The 19190-nt window shown below is 44.1% G+C and overlaps 1 protein-coding gene and 1 long non-coding RNA gene across 3 annotated transcripts; both read left to right on the forward strand.

Moving 5' to 3' along the window:
- Window positions 1-7572: 7572 nt before the first annotated feature.
- Window positions 7573-10955, forward strand: LOC123424518. 2 transcript variants are annotated; one of them, XR_006621695.1, is made up of 5 exons: window positions 7573-7863; window positions 7935-8008; window positions 8086-10024; window positions 10174-10222; window positions 10690-10955. It is a non-coding gene; the product is annotated as an uncharacterized LOC123424518 (long non-coding RNA). The 2 variants fall into 2 exon arrangements; XR_006621694.1 differs by having other exon boundaries at window positions 8086-10222.
- A 5782-nt stretch (window positions 10956-16737) lies between these two features.
- Window positions 16738-18249, forward strand: LOC123424519 (ribulose bisphosphate carboxylase small subunit, chloroplastic 2). The gene is made up of 2 exons (XM_045108147.1): window positions 16738-16956; window positions 17667-18249. Exons 1-2 carry the CDS (start codon window positions 16810-16812, stop codon window positions 18045-18047), a joined length of 528 nt encoding a protein of 175 aa, XP_044964082.1. The 5' UTR covers window positions 16738-16809; the 3' UTR covers window positions 18048-18249.
- Window positions 18250-19190: the final 941 nt, after the last annotated feature.

Here is a 19190-nt window from a genome sequence, read left to right on the forward strand (position 1 = left end):
TTAGTTTCCATAGTAACAAGTGACAATAAATTTCAGCACACTATATAAATGTTTCCCTACCAAATTCCACTCACCAAAGGCGCTTCACTCCCCGGCAACGGCGCAAGAGAAGAGTCTTGAAGACCCACAAGTGTAGGGGAACTATCGTAGTCCTTTCGATAAGTAAGAGTGTCGAACACAATGAGGAGCAGAAAGATCTGACAAGTGGTTTTCAGCAAGGTATTCTCTGCAAGCACTGAAATTATCGGTAACAGAAAGTTGTGTGATAAGATGATTTGTAGTAAGTAGCAAGTAACAATAGTCACAACGATGCAGCAAAGTGGCCCAATCCGTTTTGTAGCAAGGGACAAGCCTGGACAAACTCTTATAGGATGTAAAGTGCTCCCGAGGACACATGGGAATTTTTGTCAAGCTAGTTTTCATCATGTTCATATGATTCACGTTCGCTACTTTGATGATTTGATATGTGGGTGGACCGGTGCTTGGGTGCTTCCCTTACTTGGACAAACATCCCACTTATGATTAACCCCTCTAGAAAGCATCCGCAACTACGAAAGAAGAATTAAGACAAATTCTAACCATAGCATTAAACTAGTGGATCCAAATCAGTCCGTTACAAAGCAACGCATAAACTAGGGTTTAAGCTTCTGTCACTCTAGCAACCCATCATCTACTTACTACTTCCAAATGCCTTCCTATAGGCCCAGATAATGGTGAAGTGTTATGTAGTCGACGTTCACATAACACCACTAGAGGAGAGACAACATACAACACATCAAAATATCGAACGAATACCAAATTCACATGACTACTTATAACAAGACTTATCCCATGTCCTCAGGAACAAAAATGACCACTCAGAAAGCATAATAATATTCATGACCAGATAGGTTTTTAATAGCATCAAGGATCTGAACATATAATCTTCCACCGAGTAATCCAACTATCATCAACTACAAAGAGTAATTAACACTACTAGCAACCTTACAAGTACCAATCGGAGTCGCGAGACGGAGATTGGTTACAAGAGATGAACTAGGGTTTGGAGATGAGATGGCGCTGATGAAGATGTTGATGGTGATGAGTCCCCTCCGATGAGAGGAGTGTTGGTGATGACGATGGCGATGATTTCCCCCTCCGGGAGGGAAGTTTCCCCGGCAGGATCATCCTGCCGGAGCTCTAGATTGGTTCTGCTCAAGTTCCCCCTCGTGGCGGCGACGATTCCTCCCGAAAGCCTCATCTTGATTTTTTCTGGAACGAAACCCTCCTTTTAGCAAAAGAGGGGAGCCAGAGGGCCAATAGGGAGCCCACAAGCCCCCTAGGCGCGGCCATGGGGGTAGGCGGCGCCTAGGAGGCTTGTGGTCTCCTGGTGGCTCCCCTGTGGTACTTCTTTCGCCCAAAACAATTCCTCGTTGATTTTCAGAGCTTTTGGAGTTCCGCGGAATAGGTATCTCAAACTTGCTTCCTTTTCAGGCTAGAATTCCAGCTGCCGACATTCTCCCTCTTCGTGTAAACCTTGCAAAATAAGAGAGAAAAGGCATAAGTATTGTACCAAGAAGTGTAATAACAGCCCATAAAGCATTAAATATCAACATAAAAGCATGATGCAAAATGGACGTATCAAACTCCATCGTCACCGACACAACACCATAATCTCCATCATCATGATCTCCATTATCATGTTGCCATCAAGGTTGTCGCGCCAACGATGCTTGTACTAGTATTGCTACCGTTCAACGATAAAGTAAAGCATTACATAGCGCTTAATGATTGACACGGAGGTCATACAATAATTAAAGACAACCCTATGGCTCCTGTCGGTTTCCTTACCATCGACATGCAAGTTGATATTAATTATTACAACATGATCTTCTCATACATCAAATATATATCATCATGTCGGTGGCCATATCATATCACATCATACCATGCAAAAACAAGTTAGACGTCCTCTAATTTGTTGTTGTATGTTGTACATGGCTGCTATGGGTATCTAGCAAGAACGCTTCTTACCTACACAAAACCACAAGGTGATATGGAAGTTGCTATTTAACCTTCTATAAGGACCACCTCTGTCAAATCTCATTCAACTAAAGTGGGAGAGACACACACCCGCCAGCCATCTTTATGCAACAAGTTGCATGTCAGTCGATGGAACCTGTCTCTCATACGTGGACGAGTAAGGTTGGTCTGGGCCGCTTCATCCCACAATACCGCTGAATCAAGAAAATACTAAAGAGGGAACCAATCTGAATATGAGCGCCCACAAACTCCTTGGTGTTCTACTCGAGATGCCATCTACGCATAGACCTAGCTCATGATGCCACTGTTGGGGAACATTGCATGGGAAACAAAAAATTTCCTACACACATACAATATCTATCCATGGTGATGAGCATCTACGAGAGGAGAGATCGGATCCACATACCCTTGTAGATCGCTAAGAGGGAAGCGTTAACAAATGCGGTTGATGTAGTTGAACGTCTCCGCGATCCAAATTGCAACCCGTCCCGCTATGCAATCACAATCTAGGGCCCAACGGACGCCACCTCCTCGTTCAACACACGTACAGATCGATGACGATATCCACCTCCTTGATCCAGCAAGCGAGGGCGAAGATGTAGTTGAGTTCTCCGGCAACACAACGACGTGGTGGCGGCGGTGGTGAACTAATGCGGCAGGGCTTCGCTTAGCTGTGCCGAACTAATCTAGAGGAGGAAGACGATCTAGAGAGGAGAGTGTTGTTGGGTAACGTAGCATAAATTCAAAAAATTTCCTATGCATGTTCAGATCTTCCTATGGAGAGACCAGCAACAAGAGAGGGGTAAGAGCATCTTCGTACCTTTGAAGATCGCTAAGCGGAAGCGTTGCTAGAACGCGGTTGACGGAGTCGTACTCGCAGCGATTCCGATCTAGTGCCGAACAACGGCACCTCCGTGTTCAACACACGTGCAGCCCGGTGACGTCTCCTGCACCTTGATCCAGCAAGGAGGAGGGAGAGGTTGAGGAAGAAGTCCAGCAACACGACGGCGTGGTGTCGGTGGAGAGACGAGGTCTCCCGGCAGGGCTTCGCCAAGCGCCGGCAAAGAGGAGGAGGGAGAGGAGCAGGGCTGCGCCGAGAGAGAGAGATAAAACCGTGTCTCAGACAGCCCCGAATCCTCAACTATATATAGGGGGAGAGGGAGGGGGCGCAGCCCCAGATGGGAGAGGGGGCGGCGGCCAGGGCAGGGAGGAGGGGTGGGGCACCCCTCTGGTGGGCCTTAGGCCCACCTATGCTAGGGTTTCCCCCTTCTCCCTTCTTCCTACGCCATGGGCTAAGTGGGGGGGGGCGCACCAGCCCACCTAGGGGCTGGTTCCCTTCCCCACTTGGCCCATCTAGCCTCCCGGGGTCGTTGCCCCCCTTCGGTGGTCCCCCGGGACCACCTCTGGTGGTCCCGGTACGTTACCGGTGACGCCCGAAACACTTCCGGTGTCCAAAACCATCCGTCCTATATATCAATCTTTACCTCCGGACCATTCCGGAGCTCCTCGTGACGTCCGGGATCTCATTCGGGACTCCGAACAACTTTCGGTAACCTCGTACAACAATTCCCGATAACCCTAGCGTCATCGAACCTTAAGTGTGTAGACCCTACGGGTTCGGGAGACAGGCAGACATGACCGAGACACCTCTGTGGCCAATAACCATCAGCGGGGTCTGGATACCCATGGTGGCTCCCACTAGCTCCACGATGATCTCATCGGATGAACCACGATGTCAAGGATTCAATCAATCCCGTATACGATTTCCTTTGTCTGTCGGTATAGAACTTGCCCGAGATTCGATCGTCGGTATACCTATACCTTGTTCAATCTCGTTACCGGTAAGTCTCTTTACTCGTTCCGTAGCACGTCATCGTGCGACTAACTCCTTAGTCACATTGAGCTCATGATGATGTTCTACCGAGTGGGCCCAGAGATACCTCTCCGTCACACGGAGTGACAAATCCCGATCTCGATTCGTACCAACCCAACAGACACTTTCGGAGGTACCCGTAGTGCACCTTTATAGTCACCCAGTTACGTTGTGACGTTTGATACACCCAAAGCACTCCTATGGTATCCGGGAGTTGCACAATCTCACGGTCGAAGGAAAAGATACTTGACATTAGAAAAGCTTTAGCATACGAACAATACGATCTAGTGCTAGGCTTAGGATTGGGTCTTGTCCATCACATCATTCTCCCAATGATGTGATCCCGTTATCAATGACATATAATGCCCATGATCAGGAAACCATGATCATCTATTGACTAACGAGCTAGCCAACTAGAGGCTTGCTAGGGACACATTGTGATCTATTTATTCACACATGTATTAGTGTTTCCTGTGAATATAATTATAGCATGAACAATAGACGATTATCATGAACAGGGAAATATGATAATAACTATTTTATTATTGCCTCTAGGGCATATTTCCAACAAGTGCAACACGTGGATTTTTCAGGTTTGGCTGCCCTCTCTCCCCTCTAGTATATGTAGGGGGGGTGGAGGCGCCCACCCCTAGGGTTTCCCCTTTGGGGCGGTGACCAAGGGAGGAGGCACCCTAGAGGTGGCGCCACCCTTAGGGTTGGCCCTCACACAAGCCCGACCACATGACCCTGGGTGGGGAGGTGTGCCCAGCCCACCAGGGGCTGGTGCGCATCCCTCATAGCCCATTTGTCCCCTTTCATTGGACCCCTGGAACCCTTCCGGCATTCCCGGTACGCTACCGGTGACGTCCGAACTTGTTTCGGTGACCAACACAAAACTTTCCATATATCTATCTTTACCTCCGGACCATTCCATAGCTCCTCGTGATGTCCATGATCTAATACGGGACTCCGAACAACCTTCAGTCACCAACATACATAAGTCAATAATACCAAAAGGTCACCGAACCTTAAGTGTGCACACCCTGCGGGTTCGAGAACTTTGTAGACATGACCGAGACACTCTTTGGTCAATAACCAATAGCGGGACCTGGATGCCTGACGTCAGCTGTGCTTCCCCAGCAATAGTGCCAGAAAAGTGCTGATCCTGCAATCTCTAGTGTTAGCTAGACGAATGCTGATGACAACGAACCTTCTCCTGTAACGGCGTCAGAAGGATGCTGATAGCACTCACCGGTAATGAAACTGGAAGAATGTTGTTGATGGCCCACCAGCGCGTGGGTTCGCAGCAGTTTTCGAGGCTAGAGTATTCAACCCAAATTTGTTGATTCGCACGACGGGAGGTGAGAGAATACTCTCAAGTATTAGCAGCTGAATGTGTCAGATTCAACCACACCTGAAAGATTAGTATCTGCAAGCACAGTAGTAATAGCAAAGTAACGAGTAACGGCAGTGTAACGAGCAATAGGAGTGGCAAGGAACAGCAGTAGTGACAGCAGCAGCAAGTAGCAACAGTAGCAAGCGACAGTAGTAGCAACAGTAGTAGTAGCAGCAGCAGAACAAGACAAGTAACAGCAGTAACAACAGTAGTAGCAGCAGCAGAGCAAGACAAGTAACAGCAGTAGCAACAGTAGTAGCAGCAGCAGAGCAAGACAAGTAACAGCAGTAGGACAAACTCGTAGGCAATGGGTCAGTGATTTGTTTGGATGATATTCATAATGCAACAGCTATAACACGGAGGGATATGTGGCTAGCCCCCGTTCGTCAATGTGATGTAGGCATGCAGTCCGTCTGTCGTCATACGTGCTTAGGGAAAAGAACTTGCATGACATCTATTGTCCATCCCTCCCGTGGCAGCGAGGTCCAAAAGGAAACTACGGGATATTAAGGTTCTCCTTTTAATAAAGAACCGGACCAATGCATTAGCACTTGGTGAACACATGAACTCCTCAAACTATGATCATCACCGGGAGTGGTTCCGGCTATTGTCACTCCGGGGTTGTCGGATCATAACACATAGTAGGTAACTACAACTTGCAAGATCGGATCTAAAACACACATATATTGGTGACAACATAATAATTTCAGATCTGAAATCATGGCACTCGGGCCCTAGTGACAAGCATTAAACATGGCAAAATAGTAGCAACATCAAATCTCAGAACATAGTGGATACTAGGGATCAATCCCCATCAAAACGAACTCGACTACATGATAGATCTCATCCTACTCATCACCGCCAAGCGATTCTACGAATAGATTACTCACGAACGACGAAGAGCTTCATGGAATTGGAGAGGGAAGAAGGTTGATGATGACGATGGCGATGATTTCCCCTCTTCGGAGCCCGAGACGGACTCCAGATCTGCCATCCAGATGAAGAACATGAGGTGGCGGCGCCTCCGTATCGAAAATGCGATGAAAACTTCTCTTTTTATTTTTTCTCAGACGAAAGACAACTTATAGAGCTGGAGTTGGGAGCGGCAGGTGCCTGTGGGTCCCACAAGCCTGCCCACGGCCACCAGGGGGGTGGCGGAGCAGGGGCTTGTGGCCCACTGGCCCACCCCCTGACACTACAAGAAAAACATTCATTTATGACAAAAAATAGTGACGGGTCTTTAATTGGTCATTGATCCATGACCAAAATGCACAAATTGGTCGTGAAGAGTGTGGATGGCTACAAGCCCTATAATGTTATGACTATTCAGGGCTAAAAGGTCATTATTCAATTGCATAGAATGGTCATAAAGACGTGAATGATGCATACTACCTTATTTTAAGTTCACCATGACAAAATTATATCATCACAGAAATTAGACGAGGATGACTAGATGACAACTCATCAACTTTGTCTACATGTGTGCCTAGTTGTCAATGTTAACTAGCCACGTGTCGTGACAAGTGGGTTGATGGCGTGGGGGGACATAAATTAAAACTGATAAAAATAGGGTGCACCATGTTTCAAACCAAAGACCATTCACTTTATGCAACAACCACCTACCGGTTGACATACATCGTTTACATTGTTCTATACTGGTTAGACATCGTTTAAATTATATGCATTGTGAAGTGAGCCTTCTTTGGGTTAAAACTAGACGGTAAAATCACACGAATCACCTGGCCCAAGCCCCTTTTATCTCAAAAAAAAAAAAAACTGGGACAAGTCTTGACATGTAGAGATGAAAATCCCCAATCGTGTCCACATCTGGCAGCGGCACGGCTGACCATCACCTGCGTCGGGCGGACAGTGCCCCAGCCGACCATAACCTACGCCGGGAGCAACATCCCTCCCTTCTCTCATCTCCTTCCATCGTGCTACCCATTGATCCGAGCCCGACGACGCCAGATCATTTTTGGCACTCCAAAAATAAAAAAATGACTTCTTTTCTTTCTTTTTGAAAAGTGTCTTATTGGAAGTTCGTTATTATTTGTGAAAACTAGGTCACATTTGGTGATACAATGAGAAGTATTTTTTGGATTTGTTTTAAATTTCCCAGGTTACAAAATAGCTAACATGATTTAACACTTTATTTTTAATACATTAAGACTAATTTAGATGGTCATAAGGTTGTACACATGTGTTGTATTCTAATTGGTTCATAGGCATGTCACGCGGATCGTGGATTAAACAGCGTCGGATGTTCCCGGATCCAACAGCCGCCCTCGCCCTCCTCACCCTCTCACCCAACCCACAGGCCACAGCCCCACACTCCTCCCTCGCCTGGTCGTCCCCCATCTCTTTCCCGCACGACTCTCCTCGTCGCCGCCACCAACGGCGCTCGATCCAGGCGACCTACCGGTGGGAATCGACGGTGCCAAGAAAACCGAAGGGATCCCCTCGCTCCGCTACTCCCTCCTATCAGGGGAGATCCAGCATGCGCGTCCTCCAACGCTACCCGCGACTTTCTCTTGTTGCTAGGGTTTCGGCCGGCGTGGCTCCGGCGACTCAGGTGCGTCCCTCCAGTCCATCTTATCCTCCTCACAACTTCCTTAACTCAAGTTCTCTCCATCCCAAATCTAGGACGCCATCCTTGCTGAAGCATCAGGACGCCATGGACGGGAAGGCATCTCCCCCCCTGCCCCGAAGTCATGGAGGTCCGCCCCTCCCCTCTCCTACCTCTCCTCCATCTCTCAGTTTCACTTTCTCAATCTCTCTCTCTATCTTTCTGCAGACGCCGCCGGCTTCGAGGGTGGAGCCCGGAGCATCCACTGGAGCGCAAAACAGACGTGCAGGAGGTGGAGATCCGCATGGATCACGACGCGGTCGTCGTAGTGGCCTGGATCATTGAGCTCGAGGATGGACGGCCTCAGTGGCAGAGGCGCACATGAGTTCCTGCGATGGACCGATCCACAGGGGCGCTGGATCTGGCCTCGCGGTCGCCTGATCTAGCCACTCTGTCGCCAGATCTCCTCCCTTCTCAGTTTCTCTCTGGCACTTCCTTTCTTTCTATCTACAAGAAGCCTCATAGGAGCTTGCACGGAACTGATGGGAAGTGGTGCCCAGATCGTATTCAATTTGTGGATACAATTCACCAAATATGGACGTACTTCTGTATACCAATATTTTATCTCCTTTTTGCAGATCCTTAGTTATGTCATCAAATTTCCAATACATGCATCTCCCAGAAAGGAATTTCCTGACCCGTGCAGATTATTGTTTTATGAGTTTTACTACAATGTAACTTATGTATTTGGCTATGTTCAGTTATTAGGAAACTTCTAGGATCTGCACATTAATTAACAGAAACATGTACAGATAATGAAGATAAACTTTTAGATCAGTGCTACTTATTCTAAGTCTAAAGGATTTCCAGTTAACTTAGTATTTTTAACAAATGTGGTTCATCAGCAAGCTATATTAAATAACAATCCAGATTTATATACATAACTATTATACAGTGCCAAGACTTCCATTGTGTGTATGAATGTGCACATATCCAGATTTTTCTGAATATCAGTATACATATATTTTTTATAGATGTTTAAAACATGGAATTGCTGCCACATGTGTTTGATACAATATATGTAGTATATGTCATACCTGATGCAGTATAATACAAATAAATATATAGGTAATATATGCACTTTATAGAAAATAAATATATGTTATATACTACTACCGAATGATTTTATCCAAATGTTGTTGGTTCATGCATACCTAAATGTCATGTTTTCTTACGCCACCCATCTTATTTGAGTTATTACATTTACATTATTGGATTTTGGAGAAAATTTGTTGCATCAAAATGCTTAGCTTACTCCCAGTCTCTCCTCACAACGAGGTTGAAGTATTAGGTAATACTATTGTTTAGCACATAACTTATTACTTTCATGTAAATCCAAACTATTATAGTTACTGAAATTAATTTGACATTTATTTAAGCCATTTAACAAAGCGGAGCTCCATTTGCTAGGGTTCGTCGGTCATGAGATGAGGTAAACTAACTTGTAAGGCGTTCACAAAAGCTTGTACAGAATTATGTGTAGTGGTTGGGTTCGAATATATAGGTTGAGATTTTTTTTTCTTGCAGAATGATGATATCGTCGGTCATGGGTTTTTTTTTTCTATCTCTCCCTTCTTCACATAGCTGCAGCCTGCAGCACGTCCACAACACATGTTTTGTCCCATGCACGTATCATACGTTGTTAGCCTTTGGACTAGATGTTCATGTTCTAGTACCCCCTCCGTTCCTAAATATTGTCTTTTTAGATGTTCACGTTCTAGTACTCCCTCTGTTTATATTTCTTGATGTCATTTCTAGTATGCAATCATATGACATGTTTCATGTAAATTAATATGGGATGCTATCAATTTTTTAATCTGCAATTGATCTAGTGTTTTTTACATGGTAGCTTAATATCTTCATTCCTTTTCTAATATGCAAACTTCTAATATGTGAGGTGCAGAAGTGCATGAGCTTCGGTTCGCCTTAGGCTCCTCCCGCTCGTCGGCGGTCTGGTCCAGCGTCACTTAACCGCTGTGACCTGGTCGGTTTGGTTCAGCTTTGAGCTGCCCACTGCAGAGTGGGAGGACGGCATGCTCATGAACATCGAGGCTGGATCAAGTATTGTGGTGCACCGCGGCATGCGGCGATCTATTTTTTTGTAGTGGTACTGTATATGGTCTCATCCAACACTGAGTATCCATTTGTTGTTTTAATACTGATGATGATATTGTAGCATAAAGTAGACACCATATCTGGTTTGTCTTGATGTTTTAACTATGGTGGTTCTTGTCTGATGCACATTGTTCTTTGCAGGGTTATGATGATATTTCCAAAGATATATATTGACCCTGATGTGGCAAAGGTGCCCATTTTCCCTTTGTTAAACATTTTCACTCTGCTTTATGTTCTTTGCATAGTTCCAGTTTCACACTGCTGGTGTTTCATGCCATATTCATCGCATCCAATTCACATGCTTTATGATCGAGTAACTTGATTAGTATTTCTCCCACTATCCATCTCAGTAAACTGTTTTCTTTTTTAGTAGCTTAAAAAGAAAGTAAATCTAGAATTTCAGAGCCTCACAGAAGTTACGCTGTATCCTACTTTAGATTGCAAACCTGATGCTCTGTTGGCTATTCTCATTTCTAAAGTTTGAAATGTTTCATACTCCTGTGTGCCACCATCCTCGACTACATCTATATGCACCTAAGTAATAAATACATTTGTCTTGTGAATATCATTGGGAAGTATATCCGCCTCCATATGTTCTTGCCAGAATTAAATGTTGTTAGTTGTTACTCACATTCTCACTACACAATGTCCATCCAGCACATTCCTTAGAAATGTCGGCCTTGAGTCAACTCTAAGAAGAAATTCAACAGATCTGCAACTGCTTTGGATGCTCATGTACAAGATACTAAATTATTGTTTCTGTTATTTTGGTTGGTACTATCTTATAAACATGTGGTGTAATGATATTGGTGGGACAAAGTTCATGAAAAACTGTGTTGTTTGTTCATTCTGCTATATTATTTTGAGATCATGTGGTGTAATGATATGGTTGTGTTATTTTAAGAATTATATTATTATCATTATATTCTCATGTGCTTTTGGTCGACTACCAAATTTTCTGATGAAATGTTGTTGATATCCCTTGAATAAGGGCTGGACAAAATCAACTAAATTATGCGAGTGGGCTGGTTCAATTAATGATGGAATGAATAGTTGGGTTGTTAATTTCCTCTACTAAGAAAGAACATTAAGTTTGGCTCATGGTTTTGGCCCAAAAGTAAATCTAAAATTGACAGAATTAATGGGCTCGACCTATAGTTGTGGCCTAAAAGTAAATCTAATAATGGGCTAATTATTGGGCTTGTCTCATTAAAACAGCTGATTTTAACCGATCCTACATGGCGTCCATGTCATCATTTTTGCCATGTCACTTCATGTGCCACATGGACATTGCCACATAAGATCCAACGTGTTTCAGGCTCATTAGTAATGACCATAATTTTGGTCGTAGATTTTACGACCAATATTTTGGTCAAGGGCGGCCATGACCAAATTTTTAGAAAAGGTCAAGTTTGTTCGTTCTTGACGACCAACTGTTGACCTTTTGAATTTGGTCAAAAAAAGTCAATAAACGACAACTATGACTAATCAACGACCAAAATGGAGAGTCATAATCGACCATATTTCTTGTAGTGTGAGGTGGAACTTGGCGTAGCTATTTTTTATATTTTCTAAAAATACTCCTCATAAATTTTCAGGACGTTTGGAGAACTTTGATTTCTGCACAAAAATAACACCAAGGCAATTCTGCTGAAAACAGCGTAAGTTCATGTTAGTTCCATTTAAATCATGCAAATTATAATCCAAAACAAGAGCAAAAGAGTTTGGAAAAGTAGATACGTTGGAGACGTATCAATGCCCATATTGGTTTCTACATATTCTACAAAGATCTTTATCGATTGAACCTCTATGTCAAGGATTTAGTTAATCCTGTATGTCGTTTCCTTTGTCCATCGGTATGTTACTTGGTCAGGATTGATTGTCAGTATCTGCATACCTAGTTCAATCTCGTTACCGGCAAGTCTCTTTACTCGTTCCGTAATACAAGATCATGTGGCTAACTCTTTAGTCACATTGCTTGCAAGCTTGTTGTGATGTTGTATTACCGAGTTGGCCCTGAGATACCTCTCCATCAGACGGAGTTACAAATCCTTGTCTTGATCCATGCCAACCCAACAAACACCTTCGGAGACACCAGTAGAGCATCTTTATAGTCACCCAGTTATGTTGCGACGTTTGATACACACAAGGTATTCCTCCGGTTTCATTGAGTTGCATGATCTCATGGTCATAGGAACAAATACTTGACATGCAGGAAATAATAGCAATAAACTCACATGATCATATGCTACGTGTTGGAAATATGCCCTAGAGGCAATATACTAAATTAGTTATTATTATATTTCCTTGTTCATGATAATCGTTTATTATCCATGCTAGAATTGTATTGATTGGAAGCTCAAATACATGTGAGGATACGTAGACAACACACTATCCCTAGTGAGCCTCTAAGTACTAGCTTGTTGATCGAAGATGGTCAAGGTTTCCTGACCATAGACACGAGTTATCATTTGATAAGAGGATCACATCATTAGGAGAATGATGTGATGGACAAGACACAAACTATAAACGTAGCATATGATCGTGTCAGTTTATTGCTACTGTTTTCTACATGTCAACTATCTGTTTCTATGACCATGAGATCATGCAACTCTCGGGCACCGGAGGAATACCTTGTGTGTATCAAACGTCACAACGTAATTAGGTGACTATAAATGTGCTCTAATGGTATCTCCGAAGGTGTATGTTGGCTTGGCGTGAATTGAGACTTTGATTTGTCACTCCGTATGACGAAGAGGTATCTCTAGGGCCTACTCGGTAATACAAAATCACAATGATCTTGCAAGCAATGTGACTAAAGAGTTAGTCATGGGATCTTGTATTACAGAATGAGTAAAGACACTTGCCGGTAACGAGATTGAACTAGGTATGGAGATACCGACGATCGAATCTCGGGCAAGTAACATACCGATGGACAAAGGGAACAATATACGAGATTGATTGAATCCTTGACATCGTGGTTCGACCGATAAGGATCTTTGTACAATATGTAGGAGCCAATATGGGCATCCAGGTCCCGCTATTGGTTATTGACCAGAGAGTGTCTCAGGTCATGTGTGCATAGTTCTTGAACGTGCAGGACCTGCACACTTAAAGTTCGGCGACGTTTCAGTATAGTTGAGTTATGTATGTTGGTGACCGAAGGTTGTTCGGAGTCCCGGATGAGATCCCGAACGTCACAAGGAGCTTTTGAATGGTCCGGATGTAAATATTGATATATGGGAAGTTCTGTGTTGGTCACTAGAGAAAGTTCGAGCGTCACCGGTAGCGTACCGGGGTGCCGGAAGGTTTTCGGGGGTCCACCAGCCCAGAGGGCCCACACGGGCTGTGAGGGATGCACACCAGCCCCTGGTGGACTAGGCGCACATCCCCACCTAAGACCCATGTGGGTGGGCTGGTGGAGGGCCAACCCTAGAGGGGGGCGCCATCCTAACTTGGGGGGGGGGGCAAGCCACCCCTAGGGCAGACGCCCCTTCCTCCTTTGGCCGCTGCCCCTCCCTCCTTTGGCCGCCGCCCCCTAGGGTTGAATCCCTAGGGCGGAGCGCTTCTACCCTCCCCCCTATATATATAGGTGGGGAGAGAGAGGGCTCCAAGACACCAAGGCCACGACGCAGCCTTGTCTCTCCCACAGATCAATTTTCTCCTCTAGATTGGTTCCGGTATTGCTTGGCGAAGCCTTGTCGGAGCAGCTCCACCAACACCGCCACCATGCCGTCGTGCTGACGGAGAACTCATCTACCTCTCCACCCTATCTCTTCCAGGATCAAGGAGCTGGAGATCGTCATCGAGCTGTATGTGTGCTGAACGCGGAGGTGTCGTTTGTTCGGCACTAGATCTGGATGGATCGTGATGGGATTGCGGAACGGATCATGATGGGATTGTGGGACGGATCGTGATTGGATCGCGGGACGGATTGTGATTGGATCACAAAAACGTTCGGCTACATCAACCGCGTTATATATGCTTCCGCTTAGCGATCTACCAGGGTATGTAGATGCACTCCCCCTCTCGTAGATGATAGTCTGCATATATTGATCTTGGTGAGCGTAGGGAATTTTTTGTTTCCCATGCAATGTTCCCCAACACTACGTTCATAGTTTGGGTATTGTCCATTACATTATTCTCCTAATGGTGTGATCCCGTTATCAAATGACAACTCATGTCTATGGCCTGGAAACACGACATGACAAGTTAACACGATGAATATGTGTTATTCGATTCGGTCACCCTAAGAGTAGTGATTAAATGACAAGTTAACTGGTTAATCGGACGAATTCTTGAACAATGGCTGACGGAGAACTCATCTACCTCTTCACCCTCTCTCTTGCTGGATCAAGGAGCTGGAGATCATCATCGAGCTATACGTATGCTGAACGCGGAAGTGCCGTCCGTTCGGCACTAGATCAGGATGGATCGTGATGTGATAGCGGGACGGATTGTGATTGGATCGCGAGACAGATCGGGATGGACTCGCGGGGCGGATCATGATTGGACCGCGAAGACATTCGACTATTAGCGATCTATAAGGGTATGTAGATGCACTCCCCCTCCCGTAGATGATAGTCTGCATATACTGATCTTGGTGAGCGTAGGGAAAATTTTGTTTCCCATGCAATGTTCCCCAATACTACGTTTATAGTTTGGGTCTTGTCCATCGCATCATTCTCCTAATGATGTGATCCTGTTATCAAATGACAACTCATGTCTACGGCCAGGAAACCTTGACCATCTTTGATCAACGAGCTAGTCCTTTAGATGCTCACCAGGGACAGTGTGTTGTCTATGTATCCATACATGTATTTGAGTTTCCAATCAATACAATTCTAGTATGGATAATAATTGTTTATGATGAACAAGGAAATATAATAATAACCATTTTATTATTGCCTCTAGGGCATATTTCCAAGAGTTACTTGCAAACTAGCAGGTGATTGATGCTCTCATTTATGATTCTTGCTACCTACAAAAACTCAAACTAATCAATGCAATCTCCACTAATAAATTTTACCTATCAAATTTTAAATCTGTGGTTGGGAGTGATGCCTCAACTGCTTTATAAATATTCTCCCACTACCATCATGTCGAATATAAATTAGGGTTGCAATACTTCCCAATGAGGATAGTGTCGTGGGATGAATTCGACAATAAGAGAGAGGGGTAGAGATGGAGCTAGATCTAGCAGGGTGCAAGTGTGACATAAGGAGGTTTCATCTGGTCAGACCCCTCTCGAAAGAGCTAATGACCCGCTCTGGGAGCTTTTCTTTCTCTTTTTGTGATGGTGATTACAAAAGATGCGAACCCCTGTTACAAAAGTAGGGAGCGGCTTATATAGAGTGCACTATGTCCCATGACAATTGCCATTACAAGGGTTTAAAGATGTCTAATTATGAAATCCACTATAAAAGGTAACTGAAAGATGTCTAATTATTAGATCGACTACAAAAGGTAACTGATGCAATAAAGGTAGTAACACTAGTTCTATTAAAGTCCATGAGGCTCATGTGCATTTTCTACATCACGCCTCCGAGCAATTCATGTATTTGAACACTGATGAACTCCATCCAAATGACCTGGTGTACTTGACCCGTCCGGGTGTGTTGATATCGTCTGAGTGATTGTTCACGTCGACTGTGTTTGGCAGGTAATCATCTAGCTTTAGGATCCCCATGGATTGTAGTTTGTTCGGTGCTGATGAGCCTACCCTTAGTAGGTGATCTCATCAGACATCGGACTGTTATGATCCCCTATACTATCGGAGTGCGACCATTATGTGTAGCTCGGTGTTTCACCACATCTGTATCAATGTATTAGGAGCCAGGTGGATGGGCACATCATCAGATAGTGCGCGGTGATTCATGTGGCTAACCTTGCACGCTACTTATACTAGCTTAGGGTGCACCTCCTTCGTTCATTCGTCGCTCCGCCCCACATCCTTCTTCCCTCGCTAATTGCCACTGTTTCTAACACGGACAAAACACAATGTTATCCTCCCCACCACCCCACCTCATGGACAGAGACACAAACACAAAACTAGGAGGAGTAATATTTGGGAGCAGTAACCTTTTGGAAAGAGAATAAATCTAAATTAATGGGAGACTTTACAACCACACCTACTTTTTTTTTCCTGTTGTGCCTTGATAGGTGGGACCTGATTGTCATAGAGAGTATACTTTGCAAGTGAGCCTGTCCCATCATTGTATGTGAGCCTCACACCATGCTGGCATGCCTAGACATCAACATATACGCATCTGAACGTTGTTTAAACCATATTTGAACAAAGAGTGCCAAGTATTTGAATCAGTTCGATGTTTTTTTTTGTAAGTTCAGACACGAAAGTGAACATGGATGGCAAGTTCAAGCACCACTGGTGCAATTACCTCAATGCAAATATTTAAGTGGTAATTTTCGGGAGCAGTAACTTTCTGGAAATAAAATAAATAAAAACTAGTGGGAGGCTTAGATGAAAAACTACGGTAGATGAGGAGAGAGGCGCAGGTGGTAATCTAACGATGGATATATTTGCCCATGCAGCAGCATTCAGACGCAATGCATTGGAGGGCCACCCCTCTTCCGCTGATCCAGAGGGATAAGACACCCTGCAACAAGCAAACGACGACCACCCCTTCGCAATCTTGTTGGAAACGAGCGGCGCTGCGCATACGGTGATATATACTGGGACGGCATGAGGGGGCCTCAAGTCAAGTGTAGCCTGCCAAGCTAGCTATCGGCTCCCCACCTAGCAATTTACGTACCACCATGGCCCCAGCCGTGATGGCTTCGTCAGCCACCACCGTCGCCCCCTTCCAGGGGCTCAAGTCCACCGCGGGCCTCCCCGTCAGCCGCCGCTCCGGCAGCGCCGGCCTCAGCAGCGTCAGCAATGGCGGAAGGATCAGATGCATGCAGGTATGGAAACCAATTATTATTTTTGCGAAGGATGGTATGGTCAAGGTGCATCTTCGCACAATCATATATTTATAAATGTAGCGACTTTGTTTGTTTGGATGGTGGCTTTGAATTGGTCTTTGTATTTATTTTGTTGGATTTACTGAATAAACATAATAAAAATGATAATCTGCATTGCTTGATACAGATGCCGCCGGTTTTATCCTCCTTTTTGATTTTCTTTTTTAAAGGATGACAAACACTAAGCTAACATGAATGTTCTTGTCAGCACAATTGGTTAATTTATCGGGTATTTCCACTGCACATAGCCAAACCTATCCTTAGCATGTGTAACCCATATACCAGGCCAAAACTAAACCAAAATAGTGCACCACAATGTATGTAGTCCGTAAGCACGTTCACAAGTGTAAGAATACTTAACTCATAAACTTTTTGAACAGATTTTTTTTTTCAATGCGTACTAGATCCCTTCGTCTCAAAATAAATGTCTTAATCAATAACTAAACTAGTATAAATTTTATACTAAGTCAGTGACATTTATTTTGAAACGGAGGGAGTACCATTTTAATTCCCGTACACTACCCATAAGCAAGAGCTGCCCTTGAGCTTTCTTGCTTGCGGACATACCATAAGGAGTAATTTTTGCCTTATGGCTATTTCTTTCTTTAAGCACTAAGTGTTGATCAGTTGTGTTCATTCCAATCATTCAGGTGTGGCCGATTGAGGGCATCAAGAAGTTCGAGACCCTGTCTTACTTGCCACCCCTCTCCACTGAGGCCCTCCTGAAGCAGGTCGACTACCTGATCCGCTCCAAGTGGGTGCCCTGCCTGGAGTTCAGCAAGGTTGGCTTCGTCTTCCGTGAGCACAACAGCTCCCCCGGGTACTACGACGGCCGATACTGGACAATGTGGAAGCTGCCTATGTTCGGGTGCACCGACGCCACACAGGTGCTCAATGAGGTGGAGGAGGTCAAAAAGGAGTACCCTGACGCCTACGTCCGTATCATCGGCTTCGACAACCTGCGGCAGGTGCAGTGCGTCAGCTTCATCGCCTTCAGGCCACCGGGTTGCGAGGAGTCCGGCAAGGCATAAAGTGCAAGTTGAAGTAACCGATATACATGCCATGTTAGTTCACATTGGTCGGTCGGTAGCTCTGCTTTCTCAATTTTACTTCTTGTTCCAATCATATGTGAATATACGAGCATATGTATGTAAGCACCTACCAACGTAGGTCGAGGAAGATGCATATGAGAATCATAGTACCGGCTATACATACTTTGTTTGCAGCTGGAAATGCCTATGTCTTGTATTGTTTTCTTCTCATGCATTTTTTGCTCAATCATATGTTGTGTATTATCTAATGCAAAAATTGTTATGGAATACCAAAGTACTTCAAAATACTATGGAGAAACACATAACAAGTGGTGAGATCCCCTTGAAAACTACTCCCTTCGTTCCTAAATATAAGTCTTTTAAGATATTTCACTAGGAGTCTACATACGAAGCAAATGAATGAATCCACACTCTAAAGTATGTCTATATACATCCGTATGTAGTCCATTAATGAAACCTCTTTAAAGACTTATATTTAGAAACGGAGGGAGTACTGGCAAAACAGTAGGGAATTGACGAGAAACATACAATAACAAAAAACTAAAAACCAAATTAGAAAACTAGAAAAAAGTACAAACAAAGGTTTCAAAACAAGACAAGGACAAACCTACCGTACCGCACTTGTCATGTGAGCCGTATTCCTGCATCGATGCATCAATAACATGCCACTTTTTCTAACCATTTTACACCACAATTAGATATTCTTTTTATAGTATTACAGAAGGATGAACTATATGCACCTCTTCTGGTGATGATTCAGTCCGGTCCATGATCGTTACATCAGTGCGTATGTCGAAACCCATCACTTTCTATCTCTGATGAAATATAAATATATTTTATATCGCATCATATAAAATTTACAGAAGACATAATAAAAGTGAAACTAAAACAACTATTTTATTTTGTAAAAACAAAAAACATTTTTTTTTCATATTATTGAAAAACGTGTTGCATTTATATTGGAGCAAACAACCAAATATAATGTTTATATTTAAATAAGCAGTATTCTCAAATTTCTTAAATCATTTTAATATATTTATATAGCCTAAGAAAAATTGTCCGAGAAAAGTTAAAAACATGCACGCGATCCAACATAAACCAAGTATATTCAGTTTTTTGTTT

This window comes from Hordeum vulgare, chromosome 2H, assembly GCF_904849725.1.
Source record: "Hordeum vulgare subsp. vulgare chromosome 2H, MorexV3_pseudomolecules_assembly, whole genome shotgun sequence".
Lineage (NCBI taxonomy): Eukaryota > Viridiplantae > Streptophyta > Magnoliopsida > Poales > Poaceae > Hordeum > Hordeum vulgare.